Genomic DNA, 22,425 nt, shown 5'->3' on the forward strand with positions numbered 1-22,425 from the left:
AAACACAAGAATTTTTTAGATACAGCATTATTAGACAACTATTTGTATAGCCTATACCAGTGTCTCTTTAGTCAACAAAAGCTTCCGTACAATGTATAACGGCGAAAAAATAGAAATGACCCAAATTTTGCTGCGTAAAGGTGAAGGTCACAGCTGATCTATTTCCAAATACTGACGGGAACTGGGCGGTACTGGGATAATGACTTGAAGCATATCAATGTAGCTAACATAAATCAGTTAAACAGCAGTCATGTGATGCCTTTAGCTGCCTGCAAAACATGACGGACAGTATGGCAAGTTTTGTTAATCCAACTGAACAAAAAGAAAGCGGTGATGCCAAAGAAGCACTGGTTAAATATGCGCGATCAACTTGGGCCCCTCTGCCTACTTTAAAACCTGCCTTGCCTCCAAGTGTGGAACTCAATATCACAATCGTCTACACTGCAATTTACGCTCTTTTGTTTGTGTTTGTGTACGTGCAGCTATGGATGATATGGTACTACCGCCACAAACGATTCAGTTATCAGACAGTGTTTTTGTTCAGCTGTCTGATCTGGTCAGGTCTACGCACGACTTTATTTTCGTTTTATTTCAAGGACTGTGACATCGCCAACGACTTGCCGATGCTGTTGTATTGGCTACTTTACTGCTTCCCGGTGTGTCTCCAGTTTACCATGCTGTGTTTGCTGGTCTTGTTTTTCGCTCAGGTAAGCACTGGGGAGAAAAAGAAGCAATATTATTAGATATATCTATATTTACCATATAGCCTACAAGTACGTATCGTCTATTTTACTGTTGTTTCCACAAAAGATTCATAACACAAAAAAGCATATCCAGGGAACCTTACGTACATTAATACAAGCTGCCTGATGTGTATAGATCGTAGTGTGTAGGTGAACTGAAAAAAAAAAAAAAAAAGAAGAAGAAAAAGTTTTTCTCACTCTGCCATGCATGCATATGTGTGTGTGTGTTTGAGGGGGGTGGGGTGGGGGGGGGGGGGGTAGAGGGTCTGTGTGTGTGAGAGTCGCTGTGTGCGAGTCTCTTTGTGTGTGTGTGTGTGTGTGTGTGTGTGGTAGGGTGTCTGTGGGTCTGTGTGATTCTGTGTCTAAGTGTGTGTGTGTGTGTGTGCTGTAATGTGTGTGTCACTGTCTACCTATGTACAGAGGACTGTGTGTGTGTGTGTGTGTGTGTGTGTGTGATGAGACTTTAAGTGTTAGCATAGGCATACATCTATCATGTCCAACATGTTATCAGTCAGTTATTCCACATGACGCAGCATGTCAAGTAGGACTGTGATGTGTCTGACCAAGCCTGTGGCTGTTCCCACAGTGTATGCCCCAGCACTCTCGCAGCCAGATCTATTGTTTTCCCTGCATCTCTATCTTTCCATTTGAATTGTTCATTTGGAACTGATTATTTGAACACATGCTGTGCACATGTTCTACAGTACACATTCTATTCATTATAATATTGTGCAATAAACATGCTGTTCACACATTCTACAGTACACATTCTATTCATTATAATATTGTTACAATAATCAAAATGCCGTATGACACTGACACTAGTGAAATAAAGTCATACATTACAACAGTTCACATTGTTATTTATAATATCAAGTTTAGTTTGACAAAGTCTGTTTGGTTCAAGCAAAGACATAACCTGGTCTTGAAATAAATAGTTATTTGAAAGGAAAAGGAAAAAAAAAAGACAATATCTTCATGTCCTACAAGTACAATGTATCAGCTGAGTATTAGTTGTTGGCATGTGAAGTGACTATAACTCTAGACCTCAAAAGCATTATTATGATGTTTAAGAAAGGAAAGAGAAGGCAAATGGCCCAGATGGCATTGGCGCCTGTCGTCTTTAAATTCCATAATCCTGAAAGATTCATGTCTTCAACTTCAAGAAAGGAGAAAGCTCTAGCCTGCAAAATTACAGACCAGTCTTTTTTACACAGGTATGTTAGTTGTAAGGTGCTAGAACACATCACAGTGAGCTATACAGGCGTTTATATATATATATATATATATATATCTAAGTAGTGTGGAGCAACATTCTGTGTCCTCACTGACCGTAGCTGCATAGCATCTGGTCACAGCACCTTTAGCTTTCTTCATAACATCAAGATATGGCTCCAGAGCAAGATGACAGGCAGATATCATGGACCTTGCCGATGTATTTTATGACAGCTGATGAATCATGATCTCCTGCTCCTCAAGCTTCATATTTTAGACAGCTCAAGGGGCATTGTGAACACAAAATGAATCCATAGCATATTTCTGACCAGCCAGGCCCATGGGGGGAAGGAGGGAGAGCTTTTGAATTCTTTTGTTATTACGCTCTTTTGTCTTCTCTTCTGACAGATTGCTTTGTATTGTATTAGTCTATTACCTTTTTGTTTAAAAGGATTTCTCTGTATGAAGTTCAGGCTACTCTCTCTGAGGAGGGTGCCATGGCACAGTGCAGCACCACTCTGTTTTAGTGCGTGCGTGTGTGTGTGTGTGTGTGTGTGTGTGTGTGTGTGTGTGTGTGTTGATTTTGTTGTTGTTTTTTTCCTGACTGCAAGTGGTTTGTTTTACTGTTTCAGTGGATTTTTCTACAGAATTTAGCCAGGAACAACCCTTTTGTTGCCATTGGCTCTTTCACATGTGCTGAATGTATGGTTCACAGAGGATCTCAGTTTCTCGTCATCTGAATGACCAGCACCCATAAATCACCCCAGGTCTACTGGTGGGGGTAGGAGGGGGCAGTGGAACTGAAACCATGGACATTCACTTCCTAGTTAGATGCGTTATCACAAGGCCCTACTCCACTGTCGCGGAACTCCTCCTGCTCTCAGCAAATAGATTTAAAATGTGATACCTGTGGTCATGCACAAGGTGGAAGAAAGTAGTGAAAGCCATAAAGATATCAAATGACTCGTGGACGCGCTGTTTATGTACAGTAATCAGCTGGTGTGTGTCCATCGAGATCGATGATGACCATCGTTGTCATCCAGCTGGGGGATGGGGGGAGGGTGGTGGGGGGGGGGGATGCTCATGAATCTATCTGTGAGTGCGCAGATGGCTGAATAGTCCAATCTGCGCACGAAATGTTCGCTGACAGTTGGGGCAGACAAGAACAGGCATATCATTGTCAGGGAGCTTGTTTGCCCGTGACTTTCTGGCCTGCCTCTTCTGAACAGCTGCAGCAGTCCTGTTGGCCTCGCACAACTTGGCACCTTTGTGCACAGCAGTGCGCCATTTGTCACGGTCCGCTGCAGATTCCTCCCAGGAGTCAGGGTTGATATCAAACGCTTTCAGAGAGACTTTCAGAGTATCTCTGAAGCGCTTCTTCTGACCTCCGTGTGATCTCTTCCCTTGTTGCAGCTCGCCATAGAAGAGCCTTTTGGGCAGCCGATGGTCTGGCATGCGCGCCACGTGTCCAGCCCAGCGAAGCTGGGACTGCATCAGGATGGTGAAGATGCTGGGAAGGGTGGCTTTTGCAAGCACCTCCGTGTCTGGGGTCCTGTCTTGCCACTTGATGTTCAGTAGCTTCCTTAGGCATGTTGTGTGGAAGTGGTTCAGCTTCTTGGCATGTCGTTGGTACACTGTCCAAGTTTCGCAGGCGTACAGTAGTGTGGGGAGAACTACTGCTCTGTACACCTTTAGTTTGGTCTCAAGACCAATGCCTCTTCTGTTCCAGACATTTGCATAGAGTCTACCAAAAGTTGCGCTTGCTCTTGCAATCCTGACGTTCACTTCATCGTCAATGGTCGCATTTTGTGACAATGTGCTGCCAAGGTATGTGAACCGCTCCACCACACTGAGTCTCTGACCGTTGACTGTGATGTTGGGCTCAACGTAGGGTTTCCCTGGGGCTGGCTGATGGAGAACTTCAGTTTTCCTCGTGCTGATGGTAAGGCCGAAGTTCCTGCTGGCAGTGGCAAATTTGTCCACGCTGAGTTGCATGTCAGCTTCAGATCCAGCGTTGAGGGCACAATCATCAGCAAACAAAAAGTCTCTGATGATGTCTGTCATGACCTTCGTTTTTGCTTGAAGCCTTCTGAGGTTAAACAGCTTGCCATCTGTTCGGTACTTTAGGCCAATTCCAACATCGCCATCTCTGAAGGCATCAGTAAGCACTGCAGAGAACATGAGGCTGAACAGTGTTGGAGCCAGGACGCAGCCTTGCTTGACACCATTTGTGACAGGAAAAGCAGCAGATGTTTCACCATTGTCCTGGACTCGAGCCTGCATGCCTTCATGGAATTGGCTGACCAAGGAAATAAATTTCCGAGGGCATCCGTACTTGGCCATGATCTTCCACAGTCCCTCTCTACTCACGGTGTCGAAGGCTTTAGTGAGGTCAACATAGGTGGAGAACAGAGCAGCATTTTGCTCCTGACATTTCTCTTGCAGCTGCCTTGCAGCAAACACCATGTCGGTGGTTCCACGCTCTTTCCGGAATCCACATTGGCTCTCAGGCAAATGACCTTGGTCAAGGTGTGCTGTGAGGCGGTTTAGTAAGATCCTGGCAAGTATCTTGCCTGCGATAGAGAGCAAGGAAATGCCCCGATGGTTATCACAGGCTTGCCGGTTCCCCTTTCGCTTGTACAGGTGAATGATAGATGCATCTTTGAAATCCTGGGGGATCGTCTCTTCTTTCCACATGAGTGAGTACAGCTGATGGAGCTTCTCAGTCAGCACAGTGCCTCCATCCTTGTAGACCTCTGCTGGTATGGAGTCTGAGCCAGGTGCTTTGCCACTGGATAGCAGACGGATTGCTTTCTGGGTCTCAAGAAGTGTTGGCGGATCGTCCAGTGCTTCGTTGATGGGGACTTGTGGGAGCCGGTCTATGGCTTCATCATTTATGGAGGAAGGGCGATTTAAGACACTGTTGAAGTGCTCAGCCCAGCGTTTGAGAATTTTCTCCTTCTCGGTGATCAAGGTATTCCCATCTGCACTGAGGAGGGGGGATGATCCTGAGGATGTGGGACCGTAGACTTCTTTTAAGGCATCATAGAACCTCTTCATATCGTGCCTGTCAGCATATCCCTGGATCTCATCGGCTTTGTCGCTCAACCACTTATCCTGCATCTGACGTAACTTTTGCTGAACAGTCCTGCGGATGGCATTGTACGCATCCTTTTTTGATGTGGACTTTGGGTTGCTCAGGTGGGCTTGATGCAGACGGCGTTTCTCATCCAGAAGCTGCTTGATTTCCTCACAGTTTTCATCAAACCAGTCTTTGTGCTTTCTGGTCATGGGTCCCAGGGTCTCTGAAGCTGTACTATAGATCATCTCGCGCAAGGTCCTCCAGTCAGATTCCACATTCTGGTTGTCCAGAGAGGCGGATTCCAGACGATCTTCCAGCAGCTCCACAAAGGTCTGTTTGATGGTGATGTTTTTCAGCTGAGCAATGTTGAGCCGTTTTGGAGCCTTCTGGCCTTGGGGGCGTCTCTTGGGCTGGATTCGAATATTCAGCTTCGAGACTACAAGGCGATGGTCTGTCCAACACTCGGCGCCGCACATGGTCTTTGTCACACGTACATCTTGCCTATCCCTTTTCCTGACGATGACGTAATCGATGAGATGCCAATGCTTTGAGCGAGGGTGCATCCATGACGTCCTGTTACGGGTAGGGAGGCAGAAAACTGTGTTGGTTATCAGCAGTTCGTGCTCTGCACAGGTCTGAAGCAAAAGCAATCCATTTGGGTTACAGTGGCCCACACCATGCTTTCCAATCACTCCATCCCAGGAGATGTAGTCAGAGCCAACTCTAGCATTGAAGTCCCCAAGAATGATGAGCTTGTCTGCTTTAGGGATAGCAGCAATGACAGAGTGAAGGTCCTCGTAGAACTTCGCCTTCACTTCATCCGGGTTGGTCATGGTTGGGGCGTAGGCACTGACAATGGTGAGGTGCTTCTGGCCAGATGCCAGTGGGAGTTTCATGGTCATAAGCCTATCGTTGACTCCCTTTGGGATTCCTGCTAGCTTGCTGACAAGTGCTGTTTTTACTGCAAAACCAACGCCAGCCTCACGTCGCTCTTCGCTTCCTCGTCCACTCCAGAAGAAGGTGTAACCAGATCCCCGTTCACAGAGCTCACCTTCGCCTGCAAGCCGAGTCTCACTCAAGGCTGCGATGTCGATGTTGTATCTGGCGAGTTCGGATGCAACTAGTGCCGTTCTCCTTTGGGGTCTGTCCACGTTATCTCTGTCCAGGAGAGTCCTTATGTTCCAGGCACCAATGGTGAGAGGAACGATCCTTGTATTTTTCTTTTCTTTCTCTTTGTTTCGACCGCTGATGTAGGGTCCCCGCCAGCCGCGGTATGCTGGCCAGGGCGATATGGAGCAGGCAATTTTTAGGGCACCTTTTCTAGCCCCTTCCTCATGCCAGGGAGGTGAGCAGTGCATTCCTAAAGAGGGCTGCTCAGACGCTCAGACGGCTGCCGAGCTCCATCGCTGCTCCTGTCGATGAAGAACGACCCTATGGCCTGAACCGCCTGCGTGCAGGTCTGCGGCTGCGACTGCCAGTGTACCCACACCTGTCGTTTCGTCGCTCGCCTGTCGCCACAGGACTTGGGGGTGATGAAATGATGAAGGATGAAAGGTCAGTATGGATGACTGATGACTTGCGCGATGAGTTTGTTTAAAGTGAAGAGGAGTTGCGCAACGTCGACCTCACTCTCTCGTCCGGGTCCACCAATTTCCAGTGGCAAGACTAAGTCGAGACAACTGGAGGATGAGCACGGATGCAGTGGATGACCAAGATATCCTTTCAGTGTCTCATCTTGCTCTCTGCACTCCACAGTGCGTTGCTGTATCCGCCTTCCTCTCCGTTGAACCGTTAGGTTTCTTCCGCAGATTCTACCGGATCCAGACTTCGCATGCATGGGTAGACACACCCCGGGGGCCAACTGTGTGTGTGGCATGCACACAGCACGGTGGAGCTAGATGGCCGTCGGTGGCTCTCCTGAGCCGACGCCCTTTTATGGATCTCGTTTTTAATTCCATAAGGGTGTCTAGCCACCCGCCTCACCAGTCCCGGAAGGGAGTGGTGAGAGTGCCGGTTTAGTCGCCGGCAATCCGACCCTGAACAGGTTGTACTGGATTTCAGGTTACCAGTAGCAGATCTAGTGACCTGACCTGACCTGCTACTGACTGACTGACTGACTCACTGAACAAATGAATGAATACGCCTTATTTTAGTTATAAAGTTATATGTTGTAATTCAAGATCAGTATATTTGTAAGGGTACTTTTTTTTTCTTTCTTCAAAAAAAAAAAAAAAAAAAAAAAAAAGGAGGGGGGGGGGGGGGATGAGGTAAAGTGATGAATGATGGTGTAAGGAGAATAGGGGTTTCTTGGTTAAATATGATTTTTTTTTTTTTTAAATACCCTGAAGAAATTATAGATTTGCCATCATATGAAAATTGTTCGCAAAAGTCTTGAACAGATTACCTTTTCAATTGGATAGAATAAGTAGGTAGTTGCCTCAGAGAAAAATAAATCAATGTAATAATAATAACAAAACTGCCAACAAAATACAAGGAAGGATTAACCTTTCATAATGGAATAAAGAAGTCATTGGCTCAGCAAAAACTGCAAACAACTGTATTGTATTACTGTGCCAAGAAACCACTACTGGTGAGAAATTTCAAGTCTGTCTGACCCACTTTTCAGTGTGTACATGTACACTTGCACACATGTGCATGGCATGTGTGTGTGTGTGTGTATGTGTGTGTGTGTGTGCATTGTGTGTGTTATTTGTTTTGTGTATGTGAATGTGCACATGTGTGCATGATCTCACATCAGTACTTTGTCAAGATAACTCATTATCTCAGACTGACTTTATGTATTGTATTGTTTTATTCTTTTTTGTCACAACAGATTTCTCTGTGTGAAATTGGGCTGCTCTCTCCAGGGAGAGCATGTCGCTACACTGAGAGCGCCACCCATGTTTTCGTATTTTTTTCCTGCTTGCAGTTTTTTTAGTTGTTTTCCTATCGAAGTGGATCTTTCTACTGAATTTTCCCAGGGACAACCTTTTTGTTGCCATGGGTTCTTTTACACGTGCTAAATGCATACTGCACATGGGACCTCGGTTTATCATCTCATCCGAATGACTAGTCCTCAGACCACCTCTCAAAGTATAGTGGAGTAGGAGAAAATACTGGTGACACTGCCGGGATTTGAACCAGTGTGCTCAGATTCTCTCACTTCCTAGGTGGACGCGATACCTCTAGGCCATCACTCCACTCCACATGTGTGTGTTGGGGGACTGGGGGAGGGGGAGGGTCTTGTGGGGGGAGGGGGGTGGCAGGTATGTGTGTGTGTGCATGTGTGCATGCGTGTGTGTGCATGTGTGTGTGTGTGTGTGTGTGTGTGTGTGTGTAGTAGAAGTTGCAGTCTGGGAGAAAAGTGGTTTTTGGTTGTTATTTTTTTTGTATAGGTAATAAAATTGCATAAATGGTCTGCTTCACTGTATGCATATGAAAAAAATCATTTTGTGGTGTCTCGCCTCCTGTCAAAGCAATCATTTAGCCACACTTCAGTACGAAATGACACCTGTGACAGATGTTTCTTTTGTTTTTCTTTGCACTTCCTTTTCCTATTTCTCCCCCACCCTCTCTCTCTCTCTCTCTCTCACACACACACACACAGACACACACACACCTGTACACACACAAACACAGGCACACGCAGATCTATGCACACACACACCAAACACACACACACACATTCTCTCTCTCTCTCTCTCTCTCTCTCTCTCTCTCACACACACACACACACACACACACACACACACACACACACACACAGATGAGTCACTAGCTGATGTCACACATTGTTTCTGAGGGTGACTAAAGACACAGCTGGTGCATGTGATTTAGTTATGGTGTATTTTAGTGTTGTGACTCTTTAAAAACCATAGCGATACTTTCTCTGTCTCTCTTTCAGTCTTTGTCCTTGTCTCTTTTCTCTGTCTCTGTTTCTAGGGATAGCCTTTCTTGAAGATTGTTTGACTGATTTACGACTGATGCCAGCAGATGTTTGTAATCTTTCTCCATCACGGCTGGTAAATGATTACACAGAGTCTCAATTCAAAATCTCCTGTGCTCTTGTTTGACATTATTCCCAAGATACACACATACCAAGTCATGTCATGACTGGGGGATTCCCAGTACTTTTTAAACAAAGTATTTTTAAAGGATGTCCTGTCATAATACTATCTGAATTTTATTGTGTATGCTTCAGAGTCTGTAACTAGTAGTGTTAGTTTGAATCAGTTTCAAACAGGGGGACTTGCTTTGCCAAAGTTTAACAAGAAAATCCATGATAATAATGTGTACGTGTGTGTGTGTGTGTGTTTGTGCATGTGTGTTTGTGCGTGTGTGTGTGTGTGAGAGAGAGAGAGAGAGAGAGAGAGAGAGAGAGAGTGCAAGTGTGTGTGTCACTTTGTGTGTGTGTATCTGTGTACATGTATGAGTGTGTGTGTTTATGTGTGCGTACGCATGCAACAGAGTGGGTGTAGAAGACAGGGATGGTGACTGTGTGTCTGTGAGTAAGTGAATGAGTGTGTGTTTTTATGCACTGTGTGTGTGTGTGTGCATGCGCACATGCAAGAGAGGGGAGTGCAGATGGTAGAGATGGTAGGTGTGCGTGTCTGTGTCTGTGTGGGTGTGAGTGAGTGAGTGAGTAACTCAGTAAGTGAATGAGTGTGTGCTCTCTCTCTCTCTCTCTCTCTCTCTCTCTCTCTCTCTCTCTCTCTGTGTGTGTGTGTGTGTGTGTGTGTGTGTGTTCATATGCACACATGCATGTGAGCAAGAAAAGGTATGAGCTTGAGTGGATGTGTGTGTGTGTGTGTGTGTGTGTGTGTGTGTGTGTGTGTGTGTGTTTTTCAAAAAACAAAGTCCAAAATCCAAATGAGAGAGCAGTAATGTATATTATAATTTGTATACATGTGTCCTTCAGTTTATCATGAAAATTTCATTGTTCAGAGCAGAGACACTACGTATCAAGGATACTATACAAGGAAGTGTGAGACATCACAGGATGTGTTGCCATGTTGTTGTTGTTTCTTCAAGTGGGTGTCAGGAAATTGTGTGGAATGATGTGTCAGTCACACCACCAAACCCATCTCCTCCTTTGCACCTGCCCTTCCTATCTCAGTCACTGTCTGGGTTTATTTTTGAACAACTATATGTGTGCATGAAGAAGGCTATGGATTTAAATATAAGTCAGAGATCTATGAAATATAGCAGTAATTCACTATTCTTTAAAAACCAATTTTACTCTTTCTGTAAATATTGAAAAAAAGGGGGAAAAGAAAGCCAGTCTATTTATGGAGATAACTAACTGAAGTCGTGCGTAAAATATGCATTTAATGCACTATTATTGCCCCAGCACTCCGCCACGACCAGTTAGCAGTGCATAAATGTCGCTTTATCAGGTGACAATGGATACTTATATAATACAGCACCTATCCTCAGTCGGAGACCAAGCTCTAAGCACTTTACAAACATGGGGTCATTTGCACAACAGGCTTCCTACCTGGGTAGAGCCAACTGACAGATGCCATCGGGCACTCATCAGGCACTCATCACTCGTTTCCTTTGTCATTCAGTTTGGTTTCAGTCATCCACACACACATACACACTCATGGAGACATGTAACATTTTACATGTATAAACATTTTTTTGTTTATCCACTCACCATGTAGGCAGCCATTCTCTGTTTTTGTGGGGTGTATGCTGGGTATGTTCTTGTTTCCATAATGCACCAAACGCTGACATGGATTACAGGATTTTTAACATGCATATATACACACAAAGGGGGTTCAGGCACTAGCAGGTCTGCACATCTGTTGACCTGGGAGATAAGAAAAATCTCCACCCTTTATCTTCCATCTTCCAGATGCTGTTACTGAGATTTGAACCTGTTACCCCCATATTGAAAGTCCAAAGCTTTAACCACATGGCTATTGCACCCACCACTGATCCTTGTTTGTGTTAAGTGTCCTTTTTCTATCATTGTAACTGTAGGTTCTTGACAGGGTCAGGTGAGGTCATAACATGATTGGGAACTGATAACAGACCTGTTGAACACAAATGAAGAATGGAGTGGGCTTTATGTATTGTATCATTACCCTCATGTTTCAGTTCCATCAAGGCTGTAATCTGGAGTTCATCTCGAGAGCCATTGTGTAGTATAAGTGTGGTCCTGATTTGTTGTCATATTTATATTTCACTTGGTTTGTTTTTACCCAGGAAATTGAAAACCCAACATGCAAATAAACACACCACAAAGTGTTAGATAAGAAACAAGTATTAAACTTTAAAGACTTGTTTGTGGTTGTAATATTTTGTTGTTGTTGTTGTTGTTTTTAATTCACACCACGAAAGAGACAGGTAAAATTTGTACACACACACACACACACACACACACACACACACACACTCACACACACACACACACACACAGGGGACACACAAAAAGGGTTTTGTTAACTCTTAAGGAGCTAGAAATCAAAATGACCCAAGATAAGTCATTTCTGAGATCAGGCATGTTCCTGTTTTTTTTCTGTTTTTTCTTCTGTTTTTTTTGTTTTTGTTTTTGTTGTTGTTGTTTTTCTTTTTCTGCCTTTGTGTTTCACAGGGCTGGGCCTGTGTGTGTGTGTGTGTGTGTGTGTGTGTGTGTGTGTGTAGGTTGTGTGTGTGTACATGCATGTATTTCTTGTGACTTAAAAAAAGAACCCAACTGTTTAGATTGTATAAAAAAAGAAAGAAAAAAAGTTGGATCTGAAACACAAACATAGTGAGAAACTGAGAGGAGTTCCAAACTACTGTTTCATAAAAGTTAAACTCATGCATAACATTAATGTGTTTGTTTCAGGTTGTGTTCAAGGCTAGAGCTAAGTATGAGCCTTCAAAATATAAGTGAGTAATACTCTGTTTTTATGAATTAGAGACTGTGAAATAGAAACTGTGAAAAGATCTCTTCCTTCCCTTTGATTTCTGTGCAATCAGTTTCTTTTACAAGTTTTCCTTGCTTATATTTCATATATTTAAAAGCTGCAGTTTTAATCATATTTTGTAAAACACGATGTGCTATTATCACATCAAAAAAGAAAAAAAGAAAAGAAAAGAAACTACACTTTGAATCTTTTTTTTTTTTTTTTTTAATGCAATACAGGATAAAGTTTCTTTTACGATCTATGTTTTATTGTGTAGTTGTTGTTTTTTTCATTTCTATGTGAAATATTTATCACCTCAAAGTCTGTCTCTTGCTATTTTTGAATGGAACACACAAATATGTTGCATGCAAGTTTCACATTTCATATTCCAGTTGTTGTTTTTTTTGGTTTTTTGTATCATTTTAAAAAAAATTTAATATGTGATACATTTGTCATTTCTTTCTCTTTCTATTTCTCTGTCTCTGTCTGTCTGTCTGTCTGTCTCTCTCTCCTTTCTCTCTCTTTCTCTCTCCTCTCATCTCTCCCCCCACCCCTCTCTCTGCCTCTCTTGTCTCTCTGTGGACACAATTCTGTATTCTAACACAACAACAGTATGCCCGCCCTTCCGCGTACTTCCTTCAATACATGTCATGACAATGGGGCCGTGTGTCCTGCCCCGCAGGAAACCGCTGCGAGTGGTGATCGTCATCGCTGTGCTCATCTTCACCCTCTCCAACCTGGCCTGCGCGGTGGCCGTGCGCATCCACGAGGAGAAGTGCAACTACATCCCCATGTACCTCCTGTACATCCGCGTCGCTGTCAACGACTCTCTCTTCATCATCTTCGCCATCGCCCTCTCCGTCTGCATCTTTCGCATGACCAAGATGTCCTCCTCCAGCCTGGTCCTGGAAGCAAAGGTCAGGGGTGGTCTCCAGAGAGCTTTCTTCTTCTTTCTTCTTCTTCTTCTTCTTCTTCTACTTCTTCTTTTTCTTCTTCTGCATTTGTGGGCTGCAACCCTCATGTTCACTCATATGCATGAATGGGCTTTTACATATATATATATATATATATGTATATATGTATGTATGACTTATTTTACCTTGCCAAGTAGGCAGCCATACTCCATTTTCGGGGGTATGCATGCCGGGTATGTTCTTATTTCCATAACCCACTGAAGGCTGGCTTGGATTGCAGGATCTCAAATGAAAAAAATATTCACATATTACCTACCAGGTGTCGTGAGACCAGGGATGGAACTCAGGAAGCTTGGGCAAGAATACAGTGCTGTAACCATTGGGCCACTTCGCCCGTCCTCCACAAAGCAAAAGATGATCTCTCTTCTCGCAAAGCACCTACAGGCTGAAGTTGTTCACACACATGACAAGATTTGTGAAGAGAATAACCAGATTTGTGAATACACACACACACACACACACACACACACACACACACACTCACACTGACAAACTGAAAGTAACACTCATCCATGCACCTGGTTAGGATTCTGTGTTCTGTTTTTTTTTTGTGTGTGTGTTTTTTTGTTGTTGTTGTTGTTTGTTTGCTTGTTTGTTTTTTTGGTTGTTTTGTTTGTTTGTTTGTTTGTTGTTGTTTTTTTTGGTGGTGTTTTTTTTTTTAAGGCAGTGACATATTTTTCCACCTGTAGTCATTGATATTCAACACCTCAGTGTACACTTTGAGCTCCATGTTTGAAGGCAAATTTTTTTTTTTAAGATGTCATGATGAGGACAAAGGACAAACAGACACACTCATAAAAATCAATTATCTGGCTGTGGAGTTAATTTGTAGATAATTTTATCAATAATACTCAATAATAATAATAGAGAGAGAGAGAAAACTCGTAGTGTTTTTTTTATTTTTTTTAAATTTTTTTATTCAAGGCAGAGAGAGTATGCAATATATAGAAACAAGCTGATAATTTAAGTGTCCGCATTTCCTGTTTAGTAACAGTCATTGTAACAGCCTGGTGAATGCAGCAGTCAGTATTTCTTCTTTTTCTGCTTCCTTTTTTTCCTGTCCCATGAAACTAATTTTTGAAAAAAAAATAAAAAAATAAAAAAGCATTCAAAGAGAAAGAATTAGAAGAAACACAGAAATATTTTAACTACATGCTCAGTTATGAGAAAGACAGCCCTTGAATGTAGAAGTGGTGATTAAAAAAAAAAAAAAAAAAAAAAAATCAACCGGATCAAAACTTCCATCGTCTCTCCCCACACCTTTTATATGTCTATTTTTACATTGGAAAGTTTGAACAAATAGCTGGCAGGTGCTCCAGCCGAGTGGTTAGAGCATTGAAGTTGAGAGTCCTGAGTTCACTGATCCTGATATTGGTGCTTTGTGGGTAAATGTCAAATTGGTTTTTGCAGTTCCCCAGGAGCCAGTTGCATTGCTTGGTTCTAACTTTTTGACAGTTACACGTGACTAAATGCCTACGATGACCGATCTACGCCGTTGGTCAGTTCCATACTACACACAGTTAGTAGTGGGTTATGACCATACTAGGCTCTTCAGTCCAAGCAATGCAAATGGCTCCAGGTCATGACATGTGAAGTCCTTGAAAATCCCTTTCTTTAGTATGCACATGCAAATGTCAAGTATGCATGTAACTCATGCCCAGTGTGTGGGGGGGAGGGTATGGGTATGGGGGGGGAGTTATGAAAAACATGAATGTACACAGTAGCACACCCCCAGTCAGTGACAGTCACAATGGGGTGACAAAGTGTGCAGACTGATCCATATGTGCTTCACCACACATGTGTCTGTCTGCGATTGTTGGTGGGTAGAGAGAGGAATGATGCTGTATTGGTATGAATGCCTGGTTGTGTGTGTGTGTGTGTGTGTGTGTGTGTGTGTGTGTGTGTGTGTGTGTGTGTGTGACCTGTTTATTTTGTGATGTATATAGGCAAATGAATGTCATGAAGTGTATCTGCATCAATGTATGTATGTGTAATTGTATTTGTAAATGCTCTGGGCTCTCCGGAGATAGGGCGTCCAAATATTCATTATTATTATTATTATTATTATCTGCATTTAAAAAAAGAAAGGGGGGTGGCGAGGAGGAGCAGAGGCCTTACCTCTGCTGCCATGGGCAGTGAACATGTCAAGACAACTGTCAGTTATCTACTCAGAGATCAAATTAGCGCTTGATTTCTGTGTCCCCTTTGCACTGATTGTTTGGACTCAGTCATGATTGTTTATTTGGTGACACAGTTAGCTAGTTGTGCATGTTGATGATGGACTGATTAATGACTGGCTGACAGGGAACCAGTGTGTGCCAAGCGGTGGTGGTGTCCGTCCTGATCGTAACGCTGTTCACCTCACGGGCCGTGTACAACTTCATCACAGTGTCTCCAGAAGTGCGCAACAAGCTGCCCGGCTTTGGCTATGACTGGGTCAACGTCAGTGATCAGGTAAAAAACTTGATGGGCACAACAGCCACTTGGTAAATGCCTTAGGGTCCCGGGTTTGAGTCCTAGTGGGTGACTCCCAGTGAGTTAAGGGAGGAGCTTTTTCCAGTCAACGTATCTGTGCCAACTTGCTAGTGCCTGAAGCCCGTTCATGTGTGTTAACGTTCAGAAGATCAGATGCACTTGTTAAAGATCCCATAATTTATGTCATTGTTTGGTGGGTTATGAAACAAGAATGTACACAGCATGCACACCCTTGCAAAATGAAAATGGCCTCTCTCTCTTTTTTTTTTCTTTTTTTTTTTGTTATATTTTCTGTCAGTTTTATCATGATCAGTTTATGTTTAATATTGTGCTGTGAAACGCCTAAACATACAACGATTATTCTTAAATGTCCAAACGTATAATGGTTATTCTGAAATGCCCAAATATACAATAATTATTTGTCAGCTTATATAAAATTTCAAAGTTGCAGTGCAGGTTTATACATAAGATTTTTTTAACATGAGATCCATGGCTGAATTTTGATTTGAGAATACTTGATAACAATCTGAGAAAAAAATACTGTCTCCTTATCTAATTTCAAAGGGTACTACTGTAATTAAATTCTATATCTGTTTGAAGACCTTTCTTGCAAAAAATGTGACAATACATTTATAACTGAAGCTGACAGATTGCATGATATGAGTATTTTGAACCAATCCATACTACATGTATACATTGAATAAACAAACACATTCTTGCTTGCACACACACTGACATTTTTTTTATAAGCATATTATAATTAGCCACCTTTGCTGTTCTGATCGTTATTGTGGGACATGACTACCATACAAACAGAATGAACATTTTGATGGTGGGGGGAGTGCCGGGGTGGGGGAGGGGTTGTCGTTTTTCTCACATCAGTAAATGATGTTATTTTATAAATCCTTTTCATTCATTGGAAAATGACTTGCAGAAAAAAAAACAGCAGTCAGCTAAAAATGTGTTTGATACTAAGGTGATTGATGTGTGTAGGTTGATACGGTGAAGAACCTGTCGGAGAGCTTTGCCTATGTGTCGTTTGGCATTGTTCTGTTTGTGTGGGAGGTGCTTCCCATCTCAATTGTCGTGCTCTTCTTCCGGGTCAAGCGACAGTCCAGTGCTGTGGTAGGCATATGTGTTTTGTTTTTGTGTGTGTTTGTGTATGTGTGCGTGTGTGTGTGTGTGTGTGTGTGTTTGTGTATGTGTGCATGTGTGTGTGTGTTTGTGTATGTGTGCATGTGTGTGTGTGTGTGTGTGTGTGTGTGTGTGTTGCTTGAGTGGCTTTATGCAGTGTGTGTGTGTGTGGTGTGTGTGATTTGTATATGAATGCAAATGCTTGTGTGTGTATGTGCATTTTTTTCATGTATTATGCGTACTACATATGTTTGTGTGATATTTGCATTGAACGACGGTTTTTGAAGTTTCTCTCCAAAAATATCACACACACACACACACACACACACACACATCTAATTACTTTGCATGTGCCTTGTGTCTAATGAATCGGAGGTCATGATAAATAAAATTTATTCTATCATATTCTGTTCTTTTCTGTTCTATTCACACCAGCATACTGAAATTTTCACCCACACGTGTACTTTTTTATGATCCTGTGTTCGTAGCCAAAATGTCTTTCTTTTTTGGGTGCAGGCAATGACTGATTTTTCCACCAGCAGTCATGGATCCAAAGTGTTCTTCTTTGACAACCCTCGCCGCTATGACAGCGACGACGATTTGTCTCAGGTGGACGCTCGCTCAAGGAGGTAGGTGAACGTGATTGATACCCAAATGCTTGCGTGTACTCTAGTGCATGTGCTTCTGTGATGGAGGTGTGGGTGGGTGGGTGGAGAGGAAATCTGGAAAAAGAAGAGGAGGAGGAGGAGAGAGGAGAAGGAGACTTTTGGTGGGGGGTGTGTGTGTGGGGGGGGGGGTCATGAATAGATGTGCGTATAACTTTGAACTTGTATATTCTTTGCCAGGCATGTCAGAGTTCTCTGGCCCATACCCCCTCCTCTTTCCCCCCCCCCCGCCTCCTCCCGCCCCCCCAATCCTCCTCCCCCCCCACTGTTTCCTCCATACAACTATACAAAAAAATTAATTCATTAAGTCTTCAAGCTTGCTATATGCCATTAGCAGTCATGTGCACATAGCAGACACATGCAGGCACACGCACACACACACACACACAGAGACACACAGACACACACACACACACACACACACACACACACATATATATATGAACACAACACAACACAGCACACACACACACACACACACACACACACACACAACCACACAAAAAAGAAATTATTGCAAACAATATTTTTGGATTTAAAAAAAAACAAAAGTGATATTAAGTTACAGATCTTGATTTTTAGTTTAAAAAAAACAAGCATTATTAAGTTACACAGTTACAGATATAAATTATAAAACATTTTGTGCTGACGTGGAATGAATACAGACATGTACTTGAGTGGAAAGTAGTTCTTCAAGAGATGCATTTCCTATATCTAAAAAGAGAGTTATACTTTGCTCTGTTTATTCACCTTCACAGTTATATACTTCTGCTCACACTAAAATATGAGCTGTCAAACTTCCAGATATAAGAGGGGTTTTTTTTGTTTTTTGTTTTGGTTTTTTTTTCTATAAACTGCTGCTGACTGACTTTTTCTTCTTCGCACTGTACTGCTTTTGTAAAGTGAAATCAGTCACACCATCTAATAAAAGAATGCAAAGTGTAGGTTAATCATGGCACACTGGTCTAATTTAATTTATCCAGGCTCAGCAAGGGAGATGGGGGTGGGGGTGGGGGGTTTAAACAAACTTTAAGCTGACGCAGGTGGTCAGTGTTTACTACAATAATCAGACAACTGAAAATTGTGTGTCTTCTACAATAATCAGACAGCTGAAAAATGTCTGTCTTCTACAATAATCAGACATAATCAGACAACTGAAAAATGTCTGTCTTCTACAATAATCAGACATAATCAGACAACTGAAAAATGTGTGTCTGTCTCCCTCATCCCCCTCAGTCCCCAGGAGAGCGGGTCCTACTCCATCAACCAGTCGTCATCACGAGGGACCCCTAGCGGCACCCCCAGCGGCACACCCATCACGCGGGGCTCCCACCGCAGCAGTCTCCTGGCCGCGTCTCGCTCCACGTCCTACGGTGCTGCCTTCAGCGGGGGAACCTCTGGGAGCTTGCCACGGAGCTTACCGACCAGAGCTGCACAGCCCAACGTGGTGGTGGCAGTGGCGGCCCCGGTTGTTTCGTCGCCAAGCACCAACCTGTCTCCCTCGGACTCTGTGATGACCCCTCCTGCGCACGCCATTCTCAGCACACCCGCCGAAGAGCATCAGCGATTGATGCAGTCTCACTCTGTGCATTTTTACTAAGAGATCTTGTGGGTATGTTGATCGTCAGGGCGGGTTGTGGTGTGGTGATGACTGCAGCTTGTGTGCTCTCCATTCAGGGGACCTGTTTTAAAACATTCTCTATGTGTGTTTGTGTGTGTGTGTGTGTGTGTGGAGGAGTTGAAAGAAACTGGTTGTGCTGTCTCTGTGATCAACCATTGGCTGTTGTTGTTGTTTTTTTAATGTTTTTATACATGGCTCAATTCTTTTCTGGATGGGAACCAAACAAAGACTTGCTGATGTCTTATTATCAAGATGTGAAACTGGAAAGATGAAATATGTGTGTGACTTAAGATGACTTGAAAGAAGCATTTTTCATGTTTTTAATTGATTTTTTTTTTTAATCCTCAAAAAATCAGTGGGTGGTGTGTATGAGTGTCAGCCCATTGATAAAAGCTGGAATGCATGTGATTGATGTTATCATCTCTGAGAGTGAGACTGGTCTTAAAATGATAGAGTGATAGGAGATTTTCAGATTGGGACTATCTCTGTGGTGTGCATGTCTGTGTGTGTGTGTTGTGGGTGTGTGGGGGCTTTGGGGGGGGGGGGGGGGGGGGGGGGGGTAGTTGGGGAGGGGGGGGGGATGCATGCATGTAGATGAACTCAGTTTCAGAAACTTATCTGTAAGAATGGATTAGTGTTTTGGGCTGGATCTTGACCCCAGTTTCTCTTCTGTTCCCCCAGTGCAATGTTATGAAGAGATGCAGAGCAGGGGGTCAGTTTTTCTGGATTGCATGAGAAAGGGTTAAGAAAAAATAATGCACATGAATGCACATGCACCCTCCCAATCACCCCACCCACCCACCCACACACACACTCATGCGTGCACACACACGCACACACATACAAACGCGCACTCACACACACGCACACGCGCGCGCGCGTGCGCGCGCGCACACACACACACACACACATAAACATATGCACACCACTGCCTGCACACACTCACACTAAATGATAGAAAGTGACGGCAAAATGCTATCAGTTCCCAGATCTGTTTCGAATTGTCAGTTTTCAGGTCTGTTTTAAGCTTTAATTCACTGTTGTTCATTCATGGCCTCAATTTCAGTTATCATTGAGAGCTTACACAGTGAACACTCAAGCAGATTACAATATTTGTTGGGTCTTTGTGCAAAGTCAGGCTCCCCACTGCTCCCCACCCATCCCTCCCTTTATTTCAAACAGATGTCACATAGTCTGTTTGGGTCAGCTGGTGTGCTGTGATGCTCCCTTGAAATATGGGATCCTAGCAGTCTAGTAAACCGATAATAGTATGGCTTAAACTTATGGTACCCGCACGTAGGCACCCAGCTAAAATCCGATCCCCAACAGAGAAAGGAAAGACAGGATCGACTTAGAGGTAGAAAAACAACGAACGAATCGAGGGGGCCGAGTTGAAACGAGTACACAGAATTTAAGAATAATATACAGACAAGCCGCATGCAGCAAAATAAGGCCAAATGCATATGCTTACTAGCCAAAAAAAGCGTAAGACGAGACAGACCAAAAACCTGACAAGATGGCATGGAGAGCCTTGGCCAAAGGAATGATTCAGCGCTTATAGCTTTTAGAGGCGTTTGATTGGCTAAGAGCGGACCGGGCAAGAAGGGGCGTCTTTTCACTGTTAGCCACACGAAATTTGGCCAAGCAGAGCAAACCGATAGGCCTAGTTTGCATCAGTTTGATATGGTAAGTATATGTATCACCAAACATGGAGTATAATACAAACTCCTCCTGTTTGCAAAATTTCTCATATAAGTCCAAAAGTTTTAAGGATAATTTTTTAAGGAATAAACCATAATGCATTCATCGTGCTTAAACAGGTTGCGCCACTGACTAAGCTGTAACAAATGTGGTGAGTGTGGTTGTGTGAATACATGACTGTTGAAATAGTTGGTGGAATGTTGTGATATTTTTTGTTATACAAAGGGTTATACTGTCCTGGTTAGAGTTTAACTTCATTGATTTTTGAATAGTCATTAACCTGTAATTGTTTTTCCTTTAGATAAGTGTGTGTGTGAGTGTGTGTGTGTTTGTGTGTGTGTGTGTGCATGTGCATGCTTGCGTGTGTGTAAATCAAGGACATTTTTAAAACAACTGATGATTTGAAACAAGCACATTTACAAATTTCATTTTATTATATGTCTAAAATAGAATAATTCTTACTCTGTTGTGCACTGACACTGAAGACTCCAGGCATATTTTTAACGGTGACTATGTTCAGCAGGGATTACTGACAGTATTACCAGAGTAGAAAAAAAGAAGAAGAAAAAAAGAATAAGTATGATTATGACCAAGTGTAGAATTTGCTCCTAGAAAGTTTCAGCTGTTGGGTTTGTCTGTTTGCCAAACAGTTGAGTTTGCCAAGTTTACCTGTTAAACCAATTAGCCTTTTCAGTGCCTTTCTGGAAACATGTACCAGTAAGTTAGACAGACTGTTATTGCTGTCTATGTACAGCATACATATTGCTCATGAATCTTCCTATCGCAATGCCACAATGTTTGCCATGAAAATGACTGCAGTAAGATTTCTATGTCAGGTTATCCTGTTTAGTAATGACATCCCATGTAGGATGACAAGATTTCTTTGTGACCATATCCAGACAAGTTGACATCAACTGATTAATGTTGGTGTCCTGGTTACTCCTGGCTGGTCTCCTCCTCGTAGAGAGGTGCTGTGGCCAAATCTGTTAGGCCCTGGACTTGATCCAGTGATCACTAGTGATCAGAGTTGGAGGCCCTCATTCAGTATGGTGTTGTGTACTTGGTGAGAGGTACTTTTCCATCGTTCCTTACTCCACATGGGTGTGTGGGTATCTGACTTTGGCTGGGGAAGGTCAAAACGACGGAAGGAGGAAATTAGGCCCCGCTTTCTTATGCAGAGCCTTTGACACGGTGATTTTAAATTTACAACTCCAGTGATCATAAAATAGGTATGAGAGCTTTAAGTATATTTTAACCAAGCTAAAAGTGGAAACCAGGAGGTACCATGGAGCAGTATGCCTGAGTTGCCACCTACTTCAGTCTTAGGAGTCCATGAAATATAATCAGATGTCCATCATCCGCTCTTTCCTTTCCATGGTGTTTGCAATGTGCAAAGGCTGTAGTTGCAAAGAAAGGGATAGAATTAAGTATGGTTTCTATGATCAATTTCTCAAAGAAAGGATCAAAAGTTTCTTTTTGCTGTCTTTCCCCCTTTCCTTTTAGGAACTGAATTTTGAAACATTTTCTCTTTTTTTTTTTAATATGTTTATTGTGAATGTTTTGTTCTTGTTCTGGCCAAGGAGTAATATTTTTGTGGTTCGTGCCACTGAATCTTAAGATGGCTTCCCTGCTATGCCTATCACCCCTCCTTTCGCTATGACTGGACTGGTGCTGATGTATTCAAATAACTGTACACGCCTTTCACAGACTTCAGTTTTAGTCCCATCTTCACAGTCGTTCAGACTAAAAAAATATTTTGTATGGTTTTCCATTGAGGAGAAAAGAGAAAAAAGTTTCAATAGCATCTCTTTCAGGTTACTAATGACAAATGTAGCCATTGATAGCATTGCATTGTTGATGATAAATAAATGGCGATGAACTCAGCAATTCAAAGTAAATGCAGATATTTTGGCATA

General features: G+C 42.9%; 1 protein-coding gene across 1 annotated transcript; it reads left to right on the plus strand.

Annotated features, from left to right (window-relative positions):
• The first annotated feature begins 184 nt into the window (after positions 1–184).
• Positions 185–19,328, plus strand: LOC143280914 (G protein-coupled receptor 137Ba-like). Its single transcript, XM_076585693.1, has 7 exons — positions 185–707; positions 11,879–11,922; positions 12,622–12,856; positions 15,218–15,367; positions 16,382–16,513; positions 17,039–17,151; positions 18,424–19,328. Exons 1-7 carry the CDS (start codon positions 279–281, stop codon positions 18,785–18,787), a joined length of 1,467 nt encoding a protein of 488 aa, XP_076441808.1. The 5' UTR covers positions 185–278; the 3' UTR covers positions 18,788–19,328.
• The last annotated feature ends 3,097 nt before the right edge of the window (positions 19,329–22,425 follow it).

The sequence above is a fragment of the Babylonia areolata genome, chromosome 4 (assembly GCF_041734735.1).
Source record: "Babylonia areolata isolate BAREFJ2019XMU chromosome 4, ASM4173473v1, whole genome shotgun sequence".
Classification (NCBI taxonomy): Eukaryota; Metazoa; Mollusca; class Gastropoda; order Neogastropoda; family Buccinidae; genus Babylonia; species Babylonia areolata.